Source organism: Barbatula barbatula, assembly GCF_947034865.1.
Source record: "Barbatula barbatula genome assembly, chromosome: 23".
NCBI classification, from domain to species: domain Eukaryota; kingdom Metazoa; phylum Chordata; class Actinopteri; order Cypriniformes; family Nemacheilidae; genus Barbatula; species Barbatula barbatula.
In genome coordinates this window covers 4,171,260-4,185,572 of record NC_136786.1, presented here as the reverse complement: position 1 = coordinate 4,185,572, position 14,313 = coordinate 4,171,260, and the positions used below count along the sequence as shown (strand labels likewise).

The 14,313-nt window shown below is 46.6% G+C and overlaps 1 protein-coding gene across 5 annotated transcripts in view; it reads right to left on the bottom strand.

The window, feature by feature from the left end:
* mppe1 (metallophosphoesterase 1) overlaps positions 1 to 14,313 on the bottom strand; it is a 38,484-nt gene that overhangs the window by 5,035 nt on the left and 19,136 nt on the right. For 3 of the 5 annotated variants that reach the window (XR_013788303.1, XM_079488017.1, XM_079488019.1), the window contains one exon: positions 13,151 to 13,291. The exons of 1 other annotated variant lie outside the window; for it this stretch is intronic. Coding sequence is in view for 3 of the 4 variants with exons in the window: in XM_079488017.1 (XP_079344143.1) it covers positions 13,151 to 13,291 (141 nt within the window). In the remaining variant the exon portion in view is untranslated. The remainder of the gene's footprint in view (positions 1 to 13,150; positions 13,292 to 14,313) is intronic. One more of the 5 variants, XM_079488018.1, reaches the window with a different exon arrangement.

Here is a 14,313-nt window from a genome sequence, read left to right as displayed (position 1 = left end):
CTAGGGGCTCGAAGGGGGGCGTCTGAAGGCCCGCCACGACCACATTGAGGTCCCAAGAGGGAACGGAGCGTGGACGGGCCGGATTCAGCCTTCTCGCGCCCCTCAGGAACCTAATGACCAGGTCATGCTGCCCCAGGGGCTTGCCAGCAACTGGTTCGTGATGAGCGGCAATTGCGGCTACATACACTTTCAGTGTGAACGGTGAGAGTTTCCTCTCCAGCCTCTCCTGAAGGAAGGACAGCACGTACCCGATCGAGCATTTCCGTGGGTCCTCTCCACGAGAAGAACACCAGGACGAGAAGAGGCGCCACTTAAAGGCGTAAAGCCGCCTCGTGGTCTGGGCCCTTGCCTGTGTAATGGTCTCTACCACCGCAGGGGGTAGACCACTCAGGGTCTCCTCGTCCCATCCAGAAGCCAGATATGGAGGTCCCAGAGGTCTGGTCTCGGATGCCACAACGTGCCCTTCCCTTGCAAATCTGCCAGGGGGGGAGTTGTCGTCAAGAGCATTAGCTCCGAGAACCAAGTCCGGTTGGGCCAGTAAGGCGCAACAACTCAGACTTGATGCTCCTCTTCCCTGACCTTGCACAGGACCTGTGCAATGAGGCTCACTGGGGGGAAGGCGTACTTCCGCTTGTCCCGCGGCCAGCTGTGCGCTAGGGAATCCGTGCCGAGGAGGCCCTCGGTCAGGGAGTACCAAAGCAGGCAATGGGTGGTGTCCAGGGAGGCAAACAGGTCGAGGCGTCGACTGACGAGAGAGCGCATCGGCTGTCTGGTTCAGGTCGCCCGGGATGTGTGTGGCACGCAGGGACTTCGTCATCTGTTGACTCCACAGGAGGAGGCGTCGGGCGAGTTGCGTTAACTGCCGTGAGCGAACGCCACCCTGGCAGTAGTACTGTCCAACCTGCCAGCACCTACTGCCAGGGGCGCAAGTAGAACAGCTAACAACTCTTGACAATTGAATGCCAGCGCAGGCGGGGGCCCGTCCACAGACCCGATACTGCGTGCCCGTTGCACATCGCACCCCAACCCTGCGAGGAGGCGTCTGTTGACACCATGACTCGCCTCGAGACCTGCCCGAGAGGGACTCTGGCCTGTAAAAAAAGGTAATTTAAGAACAGGGGGTTAGGATGCGACGGCAGAGAGGCGTGATGACGATACGCCTGCTGCCTGTGTGCCACGCTCTCCAGGGAACTCGTCTCTGTAGCCAGTGCTGCAGCGGGCTCATGTGCATCAGCCCGAGGGGTACCACCCCCGCCGAGAATGCCATGTGCCCCAGGAGCCTCTGAAATAATTTCACCCAAAGACCGAAACAGGGGGACTAGAGGTACGATCTGCTTCATCGCCCCCGCAGGGGGTGGTTCGACAGCCAGCAGTGCTGGTCCCCCGCCGGGGGAGAGCCCCACGGGAAGGGACCAGCTCCGCTGTGTTTCCTGCTTGGCGATGGCGCAGCTCAACGCACCGTCAAGGTGAGAGTGCTGAGGGCTGGATATATGTTTATGTTGAGTCGCCGAACACCGTCCGCAGAGGGTGAGAGCGGCTGTGAGAAAGACCCAGGTGGAACGAAAGCTCTTGTGAACATGTGGGCACCAGGCCCCCGAAGGGGCCCAGCAGATGTTGGGATGGGGCAGGAACCTTCCCAGTCCGACCCGGCAGCGATGGAATGGCTGGGGTCAGGCCCAATCTTGTTCTCGTTGGGTTCACATTTACATTTACATTTAGTCATTTAGCAGACACTTTTATCCAAAGCGACTTACAGATGAGGAAACATTAGAAGCAATTATAACAACATAGGCAACATAATACATAAGTGCATCAAACTAGTCCATTAAAGCCTAGCACAGTATAAAAAGCTAAGAAAAGTGAGGTTAGTAAGTGTTCTTTTATATAAAGGAAAGGGAAGAGAATTAGGAAAAATCAATCAGCGACGTGTTGACGGAAGAGTTGCGTTTTTAGGCATTTTTTTAAGATGGCAACCGAGTCTGCTGATCTTGTAGCAGCTGGTAGATCATTCCACCAATGTGGAACAGATCCAGAGAAGGTACGGGAGAGTGACTTTTTTCCTTTTTGGGATGGTACCACTAGTCGTTGTTCCTTTGCAGACCGCAGTGATCTGGCAGGAAAATAGATCTGCATTAACGAGTGGAGATACGATGGTGCAGATCCGGTGTTGGTCTTGTAGGCCAGGAGCATAGCTTTGAACTTTATGCGGGCGGCAACAGGGAGCCAGTGTAACCTGATGAAGAGCGGAGTTACATGCGCTCTCTTCGGTTCATTGAAGACCACTCTTGCCGCCGCATTCTGGATCATCTGGAGAGGTTTGATTGTGCAAGCAGGAAGTCCAGCCAGAAGCGCATTGCAATAATCCAGTTTGGACAGGACAAGAGCCTGGACTAGGAATTTTCCTAATGTTGTAGAGGATGAATCTACAGGACCGGGTGGTGCTGGCAACATGACTTGTGAGGTTAAGCCAGTGTTTCTCAAAGTGTGGGGCGGGCCCCACTGGTGGGGAATAGAGACATGACAAGTGGGGCACGACAAATGGGTGGACATTTTGTCATCTCTATTAATTACTTTATTATTGACCATACACTCAAAACAAAACAATGACATTTAAATGTAAGCCTTACATTTATCTGCACCAGCAGAGAAAACCAAGACAGACTGTGGACCTAAAGTTTATTACCCTTTTGTTTTTGGCTATCGGCGACAGGTGGGGCTCGGACCCCTTCCCTACCTCCAAAGTGGGGAATGGGAGAAAAAGTTTGAGAAACACTGGGTTAAGCCGATCATCGATTACCACTCCCAGGTTTCTGGCTGTGCTGGACGGTGTAATCGTTGATGAGCCTAGTTGAATGGCAAGGTTGTGGTGAATCTTTGGGTTGGCTGGGATCACAAGCAGTTCCGTTTTTGCAAGGTTTAGCTGCAGGTGAGATGTCACTCAGGCATGCCGCGATGCGAGCAGCGACTGTCGGATCGTCCGGTTGAAATGACAAGTAGAGTTGTGTGTCATCGGCATAGCAGTGATAGGAGAAGCCATGCTTCTGAATGACCGAGCCGAGGGATGTCATGTAAATGGAGAAGAGTAGCGGTCCAAGCACTGAGCCCTGTGGCACCCCCTTGTTGAGCTGTTGGGACGCGGAGACCTCATCTCTCCAGGATACTCTGAATGACCTACCCGAGAGGTAGGACTCAAACCATTGCAACGCCATTCCAGAGACACCCATAGCACTGAGAGAAGCCAGGAGGATGTGATGAATGAGAGTGTCAAAGGCAGCAGACAGATCAAGCAGGATGAGCACAGACTGTTGAACCCAGACTGATTGCTGTCCAGGAGGTTGTTTTGCATGAGAAAGGAGGAGAGCTGGTTGAACACAACTCGCTCCAGGGCTTTGGCGATGAAGGGAAGAAGGAAGACAGGCCTGTAGTTTTCTAGCAGTGAAGGGGCCAGGGTGGGTTTCTTTAGAAGCGGTGTGATGCGGGCCTCTTTGAACGCTGTGGGAAATGTCCCAGTGGTGAGCGAAGAGTTGATGATGTGGGTCAGAGCAGGCGCAACCGTTGGAGAGATGGCCTGGAGGAGATGGGTGGGGATGGGATCCAGTGGGCAGGGGGTAGGGTGGTTGGAGCCAATGACCTTTGAGACATCAGCTTCAGACAGAGGAGAAAAGGTGGGGAGCACACACGTGTCAGGGATGTGGGCGGGTTCGACAGGTGGTGGCGTAGAGAACTCCATGGGCGTTAGTCAACATGTGTCAGGACCTACTGACCTTCGTAATCATACTTTAGATTTAATTTTGTCGTACGGTATAAACGTGGTCGATGTTAAAATCCTTCAGCAGAGCGAAGACATCTCAGATCATTATCTGGTATCATGCTTGCTTCAATACCCAATGGTGGCAAATCAAACTCCAAGTTACAAATATTGTAGAACAATAACTTCGACTACAAAAGGTGCGTTTCTTGATAATTAGCCTGAATTGTCTCAAATCTCGTTGTAATAACGTTGAAGATCTTGACTTTACCATTGAAAATATTAATGCCACCTTCTCGGAAACGCTAGACATAGTTGCTCCCTTGCGCTTAAAGAAGATTAAAAATGACAGACCGACACCGTGGAAAAATGAACACACTCAGGCTCTAAAGAAAGCGGCACGAAAAATGGAGCGCAACTTTAAGAAGACTAAATTAGAGGTATTTCGTACTGCCTGGAAGGATAGAACAAAAAAATACAGGAAAGCCCTAAAAACGTCTCGATCCGCCTACATTTCATCATTAATAGAAGAAAACCAGCATAACCCTAGGTTTTTATTTGATACAGTGGCTAAATTAACCAAAAATAAATCGTCAGCGACTTCTGATGCTGTATACCAGCATAGCAGTGATGATTTTATGAACTATTTCACAAATAAAATCCAAGATATTCGAGAGAAAATTATAACTATGCAACCAGATGCGAAACCCGCTGAACATATGACTAACTACAGCACCCCTAAGGAGATTATAAGGCCCCTTGTCAAAAAACCCCATCTGGACCCTGGAGAACTAGTTAACTATAGACCTATTTCGAATCTACCTTTCTAATCTAAAGTTCTGGAAAAAGTAGTCTCAACTCAAATATGTTCCTTCCTCCAAAGGAATGAGATTAATGAAGATTTCCAGTCTGGATTTAGAGCACATCACAGTACAGAGACTGCTCTGATTAGAGTTACAAATGATCTGCTTATGGCGTCTGACCGAGGTTGTATCTCCTTATTGGTGCTGCTAGATCTTAGTGCTGTATTCGACACCATTGACCACAGCATGCTCCTACATAGACTTGAAAATGATGTCGGTGGATGTCAAGTGGATGAGTAGCAATTTTTTATTACTGAACTCGGACAAAACTGAAGTGTTACTTATCGGACCGAAAACCGCCCTACGTAACAACCAAGAATACTGCTTAACTATTGATGGATGTTCCATAAAACACTCATCTTCAGCTAAGAATCTTGGCTTTATATTCGATAGTACTCTGTCATTTGAGAACCAGGTCGCCAACACCTGTAAGATTGCGTTTTTCCATCTTAAAAATATATCTAAATTACGTCATATGCTGTCATCATCAGATGCGGAGAAGCTTATACATGCCTTTATGACATCAAGACTAGATTACTGTAATGTACTATTAGGTGGTTGCCCTGCAGGCCTATTACAAAAACTCCAACTGTTCCAAAATGCGGCAGCTCGAGTTCTTACACGTACAAAAAAGTATGAGCATATTAGCCCGGTTCTGTCAACCTTGCACTGGTTACCTATAAAGCATCGCATAAATTTTAAAATCTTGCTTATTACCTATAAAGCCTTGCATGGTTCAGCTCCTCACTACTTGAGAGAACTTCTTACGTATTATAGTCCATCACGTGCACTACGCTCTCAGGTTACAAGAGCGGAGCGGGCAGGGCGAAGCCTGACAAATGCTGGACGAAGGAAGTGACGTCCCTACAAAACTTCAGCCACTATTAGATTATTAATGATAATTTTAAATCTAATTTTATTTTTGCCTTGTTGTGCAAGCACTGTTGAGCTTATGCAGAGGCTGCAGTTTTTGCCAGAGGGGAACTGGAATCCCCTGGTTAGGCCTGGTTTCCCTCCGAGGTTTTTTTTCTCCTCCAATGGAGTTTTGGGTTCCTCGCCACCGTTTGCATACTGTTTTGCAATGTTTTGCCTGGCCGGGGGGGCTGCTAGAATTTGGTAGTCTTATTTAATTAACACTGCATATAGGAATTTATTGTGTGTCTGATATTTGACCTGTGTTTTGAATTCCATAACCTTTTATGTTTTACTTATAGTCATTTTTTCTTGTACAGCTGCTTTGAAACAATAAAAATTGTAAAAAGCGCTATATAAATAAAGCTGACTTGACTTGACTTGACTAGAACTGGCTGCTGATGGCAGTAGTTTTCTTTATGAAGAACGATGCAAAATCAGCAGCTGTTAACTCCGATGAAGTTGCAGGAGCAGGCAGACAGAGGAGAGCAGAGAAGGTTTTGAAGAGCATTCGAGAGTCCGGAGAGTTGCAGATCCTCGAGTGGTAGTAATCTGTTTTTGCAGAGGTGACATCTACAGAGAAAGAAGAGAGAAGAGATTGGTAGAGACAGAGGTCTGCGGGGTCTTTTGATTTGCGCCATTTTCTCTCAGCTGACCGGAGGCTGGCGCGATGCTCATGCAGTACATCCGATAACCAGGGAGCCGACGGGGATGCACGGGCTGGTCCAGATGCAAGAGGGCATAGGTTGTCCAAGCAGGATGAAAGCGTGGAACACAGAGTGTCTGTGGCATTGTCTGTATTCAAAAGAGAGAGCTCATCAGAGGGGGGGAGTGCAGAGAAGACAGCAAAGGAAAAACACGAGGGAGGGAGAGAACGCAGGTTGCGCCGGAAGGTGACCATCGGTAAGACATCTGCGATATCCAGAGCAGTGAGGTCGAGGGTGACGAAGAAGTGATAAGACGTGTGCAGCGGGGTGACCTGAGAGTGATGAGTGGAGCAGTACCTTGTGAAGATCAGATCTAGATGGTTTCCAGACTTGTGGGTTGCTGATGTGGAAACCTGCTCGAGGAGAAATGATGCGGCCAGGTTGACGAAGTCAACAGCCTGTGGCTTTCCAATGTGGATGTTAAAGTCACCTAGTACCACCAGGGGAGTACCATCCTCAGGGAAGGATGAAAGAAGCACATCCAGCTCCTCCAAGAAATGTCCAAGCTGACCTGGGGGACGATATATAACCACAAAATGACTTTTAACAGGGTGGGTGATAGTAACAGCAAGAAACTCGAAGGAGCTGTTGTCACACATGGGTGTTAGCTGATTGAATTTCCAGTCTTTGGGGATGAGTAGACCGGTGCCTCCACCCCTTCCTGTGATGCGAGCGCTGTGGGAGAAAGTGTGGTTATGGGAGAGGGCAGCGGGAGTGGCAGAGTCCTCTGGTTTGATCCATGTTTCTGTAAGTGCTACAATGGAAAGACCAGAATGTTTAACAAAAGCTGTAATGAAATCAGCTTTGTTCACAGCAGATTGGCAGTTCCACAATCCTATTGGGAAAGTAGAAGGGGCAGTTGCTAGCAGTGATACATTGTGAAGATTATGAGCATTGCGTCGCCTTGGGCATGCGGCAGATGATTTACGTGTTGTGATAACCGAAAGGATTTAAAACACATATTTAAGAGAAGCAGAAAGAAAATAGGGAGAAACATTAAAGATAACAATAAAGGAATAAGTATTAGTGCAAACAAGTAAGACAAAAAGTGCAAGTGTTGATACAAAACAAAAGAAGATACAAAAAGAAGTGCAATACTCAAGTGCCCTGTCGGTGTCCCCGCTCGGTGGAGTCGCGCGCAGGTAGAGTTAATGTCTTTACTTTCTTCGGTCTTCACGCGATGAGGGCTGCAAGCGAACGCTGTGGCGGTGAGTAGACTCTTTTTTAAATACGCGTCTAATTACTTAAATTCAACAGGCCCCGCCCTCAGATGACACGCGCACACAAAGCAAACAAATTAAACTAGTCCAAGAACGAACGAAGGAAAAATACTACACGCGGTTTCACCACGTGACAGAGCGGAAGTAAATACAAAGCGATTTCTCAGTTTAACACAGTACTAAAACTCAACAAGACACAATTTAAATACACTTACACAGTTCTGTATGCTTCTGCTGCTAAATTGCTTCTCCTACAGATTGAACACTAATCTCCGTTTAAATAACAATGGTGGCGTTTGGCCCCGCCCTCAGATGACACGCGCACACAAAGCAAACAAATTAAACTAGCCCAAGAACGAACAAGGAACGATACTACACGCGGTTTCACCACGTGACAGAGTGGAAGTAAATACAAAGCGATTTCTCAGTTTAACACAGTACTAAAACTCAACAAGACACAATTTAAATACACTTACACAGTTCTGTACGCTTCTGCTGCTAAATTGCTTCTTCAGAAAGGGAACAACAAGCATACAAGCCTGACTCCATTCCCTGAACCAGTCTCAGCCTGTCGAGTGTAAAGAACCAACTGAAAAACGAGCAGTACGCTGGAGAAGTACGTGTCTATTAACATGAAAACTGGAACGGGAATAGCCCCCTTGTATCCAACCTTGTCACACCCCACACCGCTCACAAGTACTTAACATGAAAAACACCGGAGCCTGACACCTGCTTTTGCCCAGCAATCACTGCAGGAGAGGTGAAGGCAAGAGAGCATGCTGCATCCGGCAAGATTTACAAGAGGAACTTGATGTGAGTGACAAGATTTGGTATCATAACTCGGCCCAACTACATGAGACAAACTCCCATCTTATGTCCAAGAAACTTCTGCCACACTGGACTGGACTTCCTGTGATTGTAGACAAGTGCATCATGCATAGTCAAGATGAGCGGGGACAGAAAGGACCAGATAAAGTTCTTGTATTGCTCCCCTACTCGAGCTCCAAACTACTCTCCAAGTGGCAAGGACCCTTTGTGGTCATATGGCGAATGGGAGATCTCAATTATGAGATGGCACGGACAGATAGGGGCGGGGCGCCTCAGGTTTACCCCTCAATCTCCTTAAAAGCTGGAAAGAGGCAGACACAGTGATGTTGGCGACGGTGATTAGATCTCGGGCCATAAGCGACTAGTACAAATCAATCATCCGCTCTGACCCGGGTGGGGATCACCTCTCACCCTCCCAGATCACTGATGTGGCCAGGTTGCAAGCGGAGTTCGCACAGGTGTTCTCACCCTTTTTGTGCCTCTTTGTTAAAGATGATTTTATTGGTGTTCAGATGCTACTCTCACAATCTATTTCTCAGATCTCTCTCTCTCACTACCTCTTTCTATGTTTGCATTTCATGTTGTGTATTGTTTGTATTTGCGATCGTTGTGTGTACCATTTAGAGCAGTTTAATAAACAACCATATATTCATTTGTGATGGGTTTCTGTGATCAATGCTCACAATGCAAAGTCCCTTAAACCGTGTTAGGATCTCCCGTGCCCGCTTGCAGTGAGGGCACACTCCACCAGGGGTGTGGCCTCCTCGTGGGCACTGGCGCAGGGCGCCCCTCTGGCAGACATATGTAGAGCTGCGGGTTGGACCTTCGCGAGGTTCTACAGCCTCCGCGTGGAACCGGTATCTGCCAGAGTCTTACGAGACACCGCCAGGTAAGTCCGGCAGCCGGTGGGCGTACGCCTGCGATAGCACTCCTCCATAGGTGAGACATGGTGCTATCCAGCCTCCCCTCTTCCCCCCACGTGGGCGAAGAGTAGGCATTCCATCCATCACTAAGCACTCCTCGGCGGCGGGCTCGGCGGAGCAGCCCTGCCTCCCTTGGCCTGTTTCTGAGCTCTAGCAGTGACTCAAACACGGCCTAGTGCTCCACACGTAGTAACCCCCCCCCACAGGGCGGTTCCGTCTGTTGTCTTCTCATGAATGGCTCTCAATCGATGGCCGATGACCTCTCCCAGGTGTACTTCACCTGCTCGCGACACCATCTCGTGTCTGCATGTCTCCCACGTGCTCTCCCCTATCCGGTGAGACCGTGTGTGAATCTCCACTAAGCTCCTCCCTGCGGTAGGAAGTGGTCTCCGTAGCGCGTTCCCTCAGGGGGGAATGACGCTTCCCAGTGGCCTTACGTTGCCGGGCGGCTTCTCGCTGTTAAGAACTAGGCCGCCGTCTGTGACGGCCGGTGGAAGGGGCTCCCATCTTTTTTGAAAGCTCTGGACTCCTTCCCTTCCGCTGGAAGGTTGCAATTCATGCTAAGCGCTCACGTCTGACACGCCCAGGCCAGTCAGCGTCGCTTCGCGAGGAATTGTGACGCGGCACAGCGCTGTGGCGTTTTCCGAGGAACCCCATTCTGTCGACACAACGTCGAGAGACCGACAGAAAGGGAACGTCTCTGTTACGTATGTAACCTCCGCTCCCTGATGGAGGGAACGAGACGTTGTGTCCTTCATGCCACAACACTGGCCGCCCGCTGCAGCAGTCGGGGCAAGATCCTCAGGCTCCTCAGCACAAAAGGTGAATGAATGCGGCACGCCGGCTCCCTTTTATACCCGGATATCCGGGGGCGGAGTCCGGCATGCTAATTTAATTCGCCAATTTTCATTGGCCTGTTCAAGTCAGTCAGAGAAGGTAGGTTCTCAAGTCAAACCCCATTCTGTCGACACAACGTCTCGTTCCCTCCATCAGGGAACGGAGGTTACATACGTAACCGAGATGTTTCAGTGAAATCATTCTGAAACGTCGTTTCATAAGGGCGCGGTTCAGATGTAAGCTTTATTTATATAGCGCTTTTGACAATTTTCATTCACAAAGCAGCTGTACAAGAAAACATTGACTATAAGCAAAACATATAAGGTTATGCAAGTCAAAACACAGGTCAAATATCAGACAGACTATAAATTCCTATGTGCAGTGTTAATTAAATAAAACTATAAAATTCTATGTCTAAGATCGAGGATGGAGCCTTCTAGGTCTTTCCACAACTCGTGTGAATCGCACTCTGCACTTAGAATCGCGGGGGTCTGCGAGTGAACTCGAGTGAATATCCTTGAGATATTATTTCCAGGACCCAACCTGAAACACCGGGGATGGCCCGCCAGGCTTTGGCCCGTGTAGCAAGGAGTTGGGTGCAACGAGGAGGTACACTGCCTTTTGGGGGCTTGACTCCCGGTTAGATTTGAAGAGGAAGGTTGCTCTTTTTCTGAAAATGTTTGTGTTTTATTGAATTTTTCGCTATAACAGCGGGAGGTTGTGTGGGCGTTAGAACAGACCCTGTATTCACAACCTGGTACCAAAACACATTTTCGCCAGCACCCGGAACTGAACGGGGTGACTGGGCGTACACAAGAGCCTTTTTTGAAGGAGGTCCAGCCGTAGCGGGACCTGGTCCCTTCCTCTTCCTCACCTTGGTCTCGGGAAGGTGCCTGAGGTGCAGGGTCCAACATGATCTTAGGCCGCGGTCCCTGTCTTTGCGGGTGTGGGAAGTGTCTCCCTGAGCGGGTGCTATGCTTTATACAGCTTCTGTATTTATTCACTGTATATCCTGCACTTGCTAATTGCACTTCTGGTTAGACCTAAACTACATTTTGTTACACTGTAATTGTATATGTGTAATGAAAATAAAGTTTAATCTAATCTATGGCGTTTCTCAGCTCCCGTAGCCTTCTGAGCAGCCTTCTGGTTCTGCAATGCTGTTTGCCTTTGCCGTCCACCGAAAAAGATAAGAGCATTCTATCTCTCTGAGTGCGTCTTCACACAAGTGACAGGGACGACGTGGCATTTGCAACAACGCATCTCTTTTAGCGTCGCCGGATAGCAGCAGGGAGAAGACCGGCACTGCTGAGTAGTAGGTCGAATCCACTGCAGATGCTTTCTCGACGGTGAAGCAGTCAGTCTCGGGTAGTGAAGATCAAGTTGTCGCTGAAGGAGAAGAGATCTGAGAACCCTACGGTGATGTGTCTGCTTATATAGCCATAAGCTCCACCCCTTTTGGCAGGTGCCATTGCCATTGGTTCAAAGTTTTACTTATCACACAGAAATGGTCGTGCAGCTTTTACTGCGCTATTGAAAAAGCTTCAGCCTCTGAGAAAAATTAGTTTTCCCCCATAGCGTCCTTCTATGCAATGCGAGTGAAGTATCGATAGGGAACTGACCAATTTTTTTTAAATGAAATGACATAAAAAAATGGATGGTCAAAAAAGCATTCTTTCATCTTAGAAACATCCCTAAACTACGGCCCATGCTTTTTGGATTGGATTAAATTTATTGTCATTACACACATACAAGTACAGTGCAACTAAATGTATTAAATGTTTCTGCTTCAGATGCAGGGATCTCCTTCAGAACTTCAGAATAAACTTTAACTGGTTCAAAATGCAGCAGCTGATCACTATGTTTTACATGTGCAAAAACACGTTTTTTGGAAAAAGAAATTGTGAAACGAGTTGCACAGGAATTAACATGGGATTCACACAAAAAAATTCAAAAAATAGAGATTTCATGTGAGATCGTGTTTTTTACAAGTACATTTATTTTTCTTCAGTAAGGGTAGCCTTTTATCTGATTAATCGATAAAAAAATCTGATTATTCGATAATCACAATAATAATTTGTTGGGGAGTATGCACATCTGCAACACATCATCTGCAACAGAATATTATGGCATATGCAACATGGATTGGATAGGGTGCAAAATGACCCTATGCACTACTCAAATGCGCTGAACAATTTGGTTACAAAATTACAAATTGGGTCTTTACTTTATTGGTACTGTAAGTGTTTAAAAATTACCATTTTTGTTTCATTCTGTGAACTAGTCAGAAAAATCTTAAATATTATTTATGAAAACATTTATTTGCAGAAAATTTAAATGAGACAAACTGTTCAAAATAACAAAAACGATACAATAGTATCGCACCCTTCAAATATATAAAAATAGTCTTTAGTTTGATCACATTTATAAAAGACAGATACAGCTGTAGGATTATTTCTGAAAACATGTGACGCATGTGGGCGAGGGGGACGGAACTAAAGCACGTGTGCACACATTGCCAGGAAAACACAGACATCAGTTTGTGCGGTTCATGTCCAGAATCTTTTAGCGCAGGGACCGCCGCTCCATCTATCAGTTTCAAACAATCTCTAAATCCAGCATTATATCCACCGTAACATTCATCACCCAAATGCAGCGAACAAACAACACAGCTGAATTTCACAAACATAGTTCTCACTCTATCCTGCACACAAGTGAGAGTGACTTGTGCGCATGCTCCTTCTCCTGTTCTCCAAATTTGTAGCATGGGAGTGCCGCATGCTTTTCCGCGAGAATTGTCCAATAAGGGACTAAGAAAAGTTGTTACATAACGAGTTTTCATGTTAAAAAAAACTTTCCGAAACCTATACGAACACTGGGGGAAAGTATCGAGAACAGAAATACTACATAATACCTCCAACTAGTTTTTTGACGCGTTGACCATGTTAAGCATGAGAAGACAGCACATTTAACATTGTAAAGAAGTCAGAATGCATGTCACACAGTTGCACCACCCCTTTAACAATTGGCATAAGTTTTAGGTAATTCGTTATAAGCATAAAACATCATACTAAACTGTAAGGTTTTAATTATTTTCAAAAATAAATTTTACCAAAATGAAGCTGGGGTTCTTGCGGTTCCTCCAGTTAAAGGATGGTACACTGACCTCAGGGTAGCGGTTTTCATGCACAACCTCACAACCACTGTGGGTGTGGCCACTTAGAATGAGACGAGGTCTGAACCACCACAGAAGCTGTTATGGAGAGAAATTGTCTGCTTTGACTATTAAAGTTCAGTGGGACAGGTAGCCAAAACATTTGACACAGAAAGACAATCGCTTTATTAACATGTTTGTATCATGGTTCTGCCTTCTCTTGTCTTGATTTCTGGTCTAGGGGCAGAATCATGACAGACCCACATGTTTTATGTGGAGAGAAACATATTATTGTCAATCAGGACATAATATGCGTTCTCTCCAGTCTCGTCATTTGGCCCAGCCCCTCTCGTTGCTAGTATTGCTTTCCACTTGTGTCTTTACCCACACCTGCCCATCGTTATCTCCTTTGTAAGTCTCCCTATATAATGCCCTCTTGTCTATTGTCTTGTGCTCGTTCGTTGTACATGTTTCCTGGCTTGTACATGTTTCCATGTCGTGTTCCTGGATATTACTGTGCTCGTTGTTTTGATAATTGTTTAGTAAGTCTTAGTTATTATAGTTTTAAGTATTTGTCTTATGCTCCCTCGTGGGAAGTCTTTGTTTTCTATTTTGTATCGTGCCTCAGTTCAGTTTTCCCCCCATCGTGGGTGTATTATTTGTAACTTGTCTTTTATTAAAGTCTTTGTTTAACCTCATCGTCGCTGCCTGCAATTGGGTTCTTCCACCCCAACACACCCGTGACAGTTTGTTACCAGAATTTATAAACAACAGTTTTAAGTACTTATTATTTGACAGAAATTCTCAGGAAACAAAATGAAATATTTATAGTTTTAGATACATAGATATCAGCTTGGTAACTTGGGTTACGGGAGCAGTCAACATTGTCTCTTAGTATTATTTTAGGTGATAACTTCTAGTTACTGCTACAACTAATAAGGGGCAGCTCTAATCCTTTATGAGTTGTCTTTTCCAAGACATGTTTGTCATTTACACTTATGCATTTCGCAGATGCTTTTCTGAAATGACTTTGCAACTTTGAAACATGACCTTTAGAGCCTTTGATCCTTTGATAAAAAGAGCATGTTTGAAGCTAAATGGTATTAACGGTTATGCTTTGG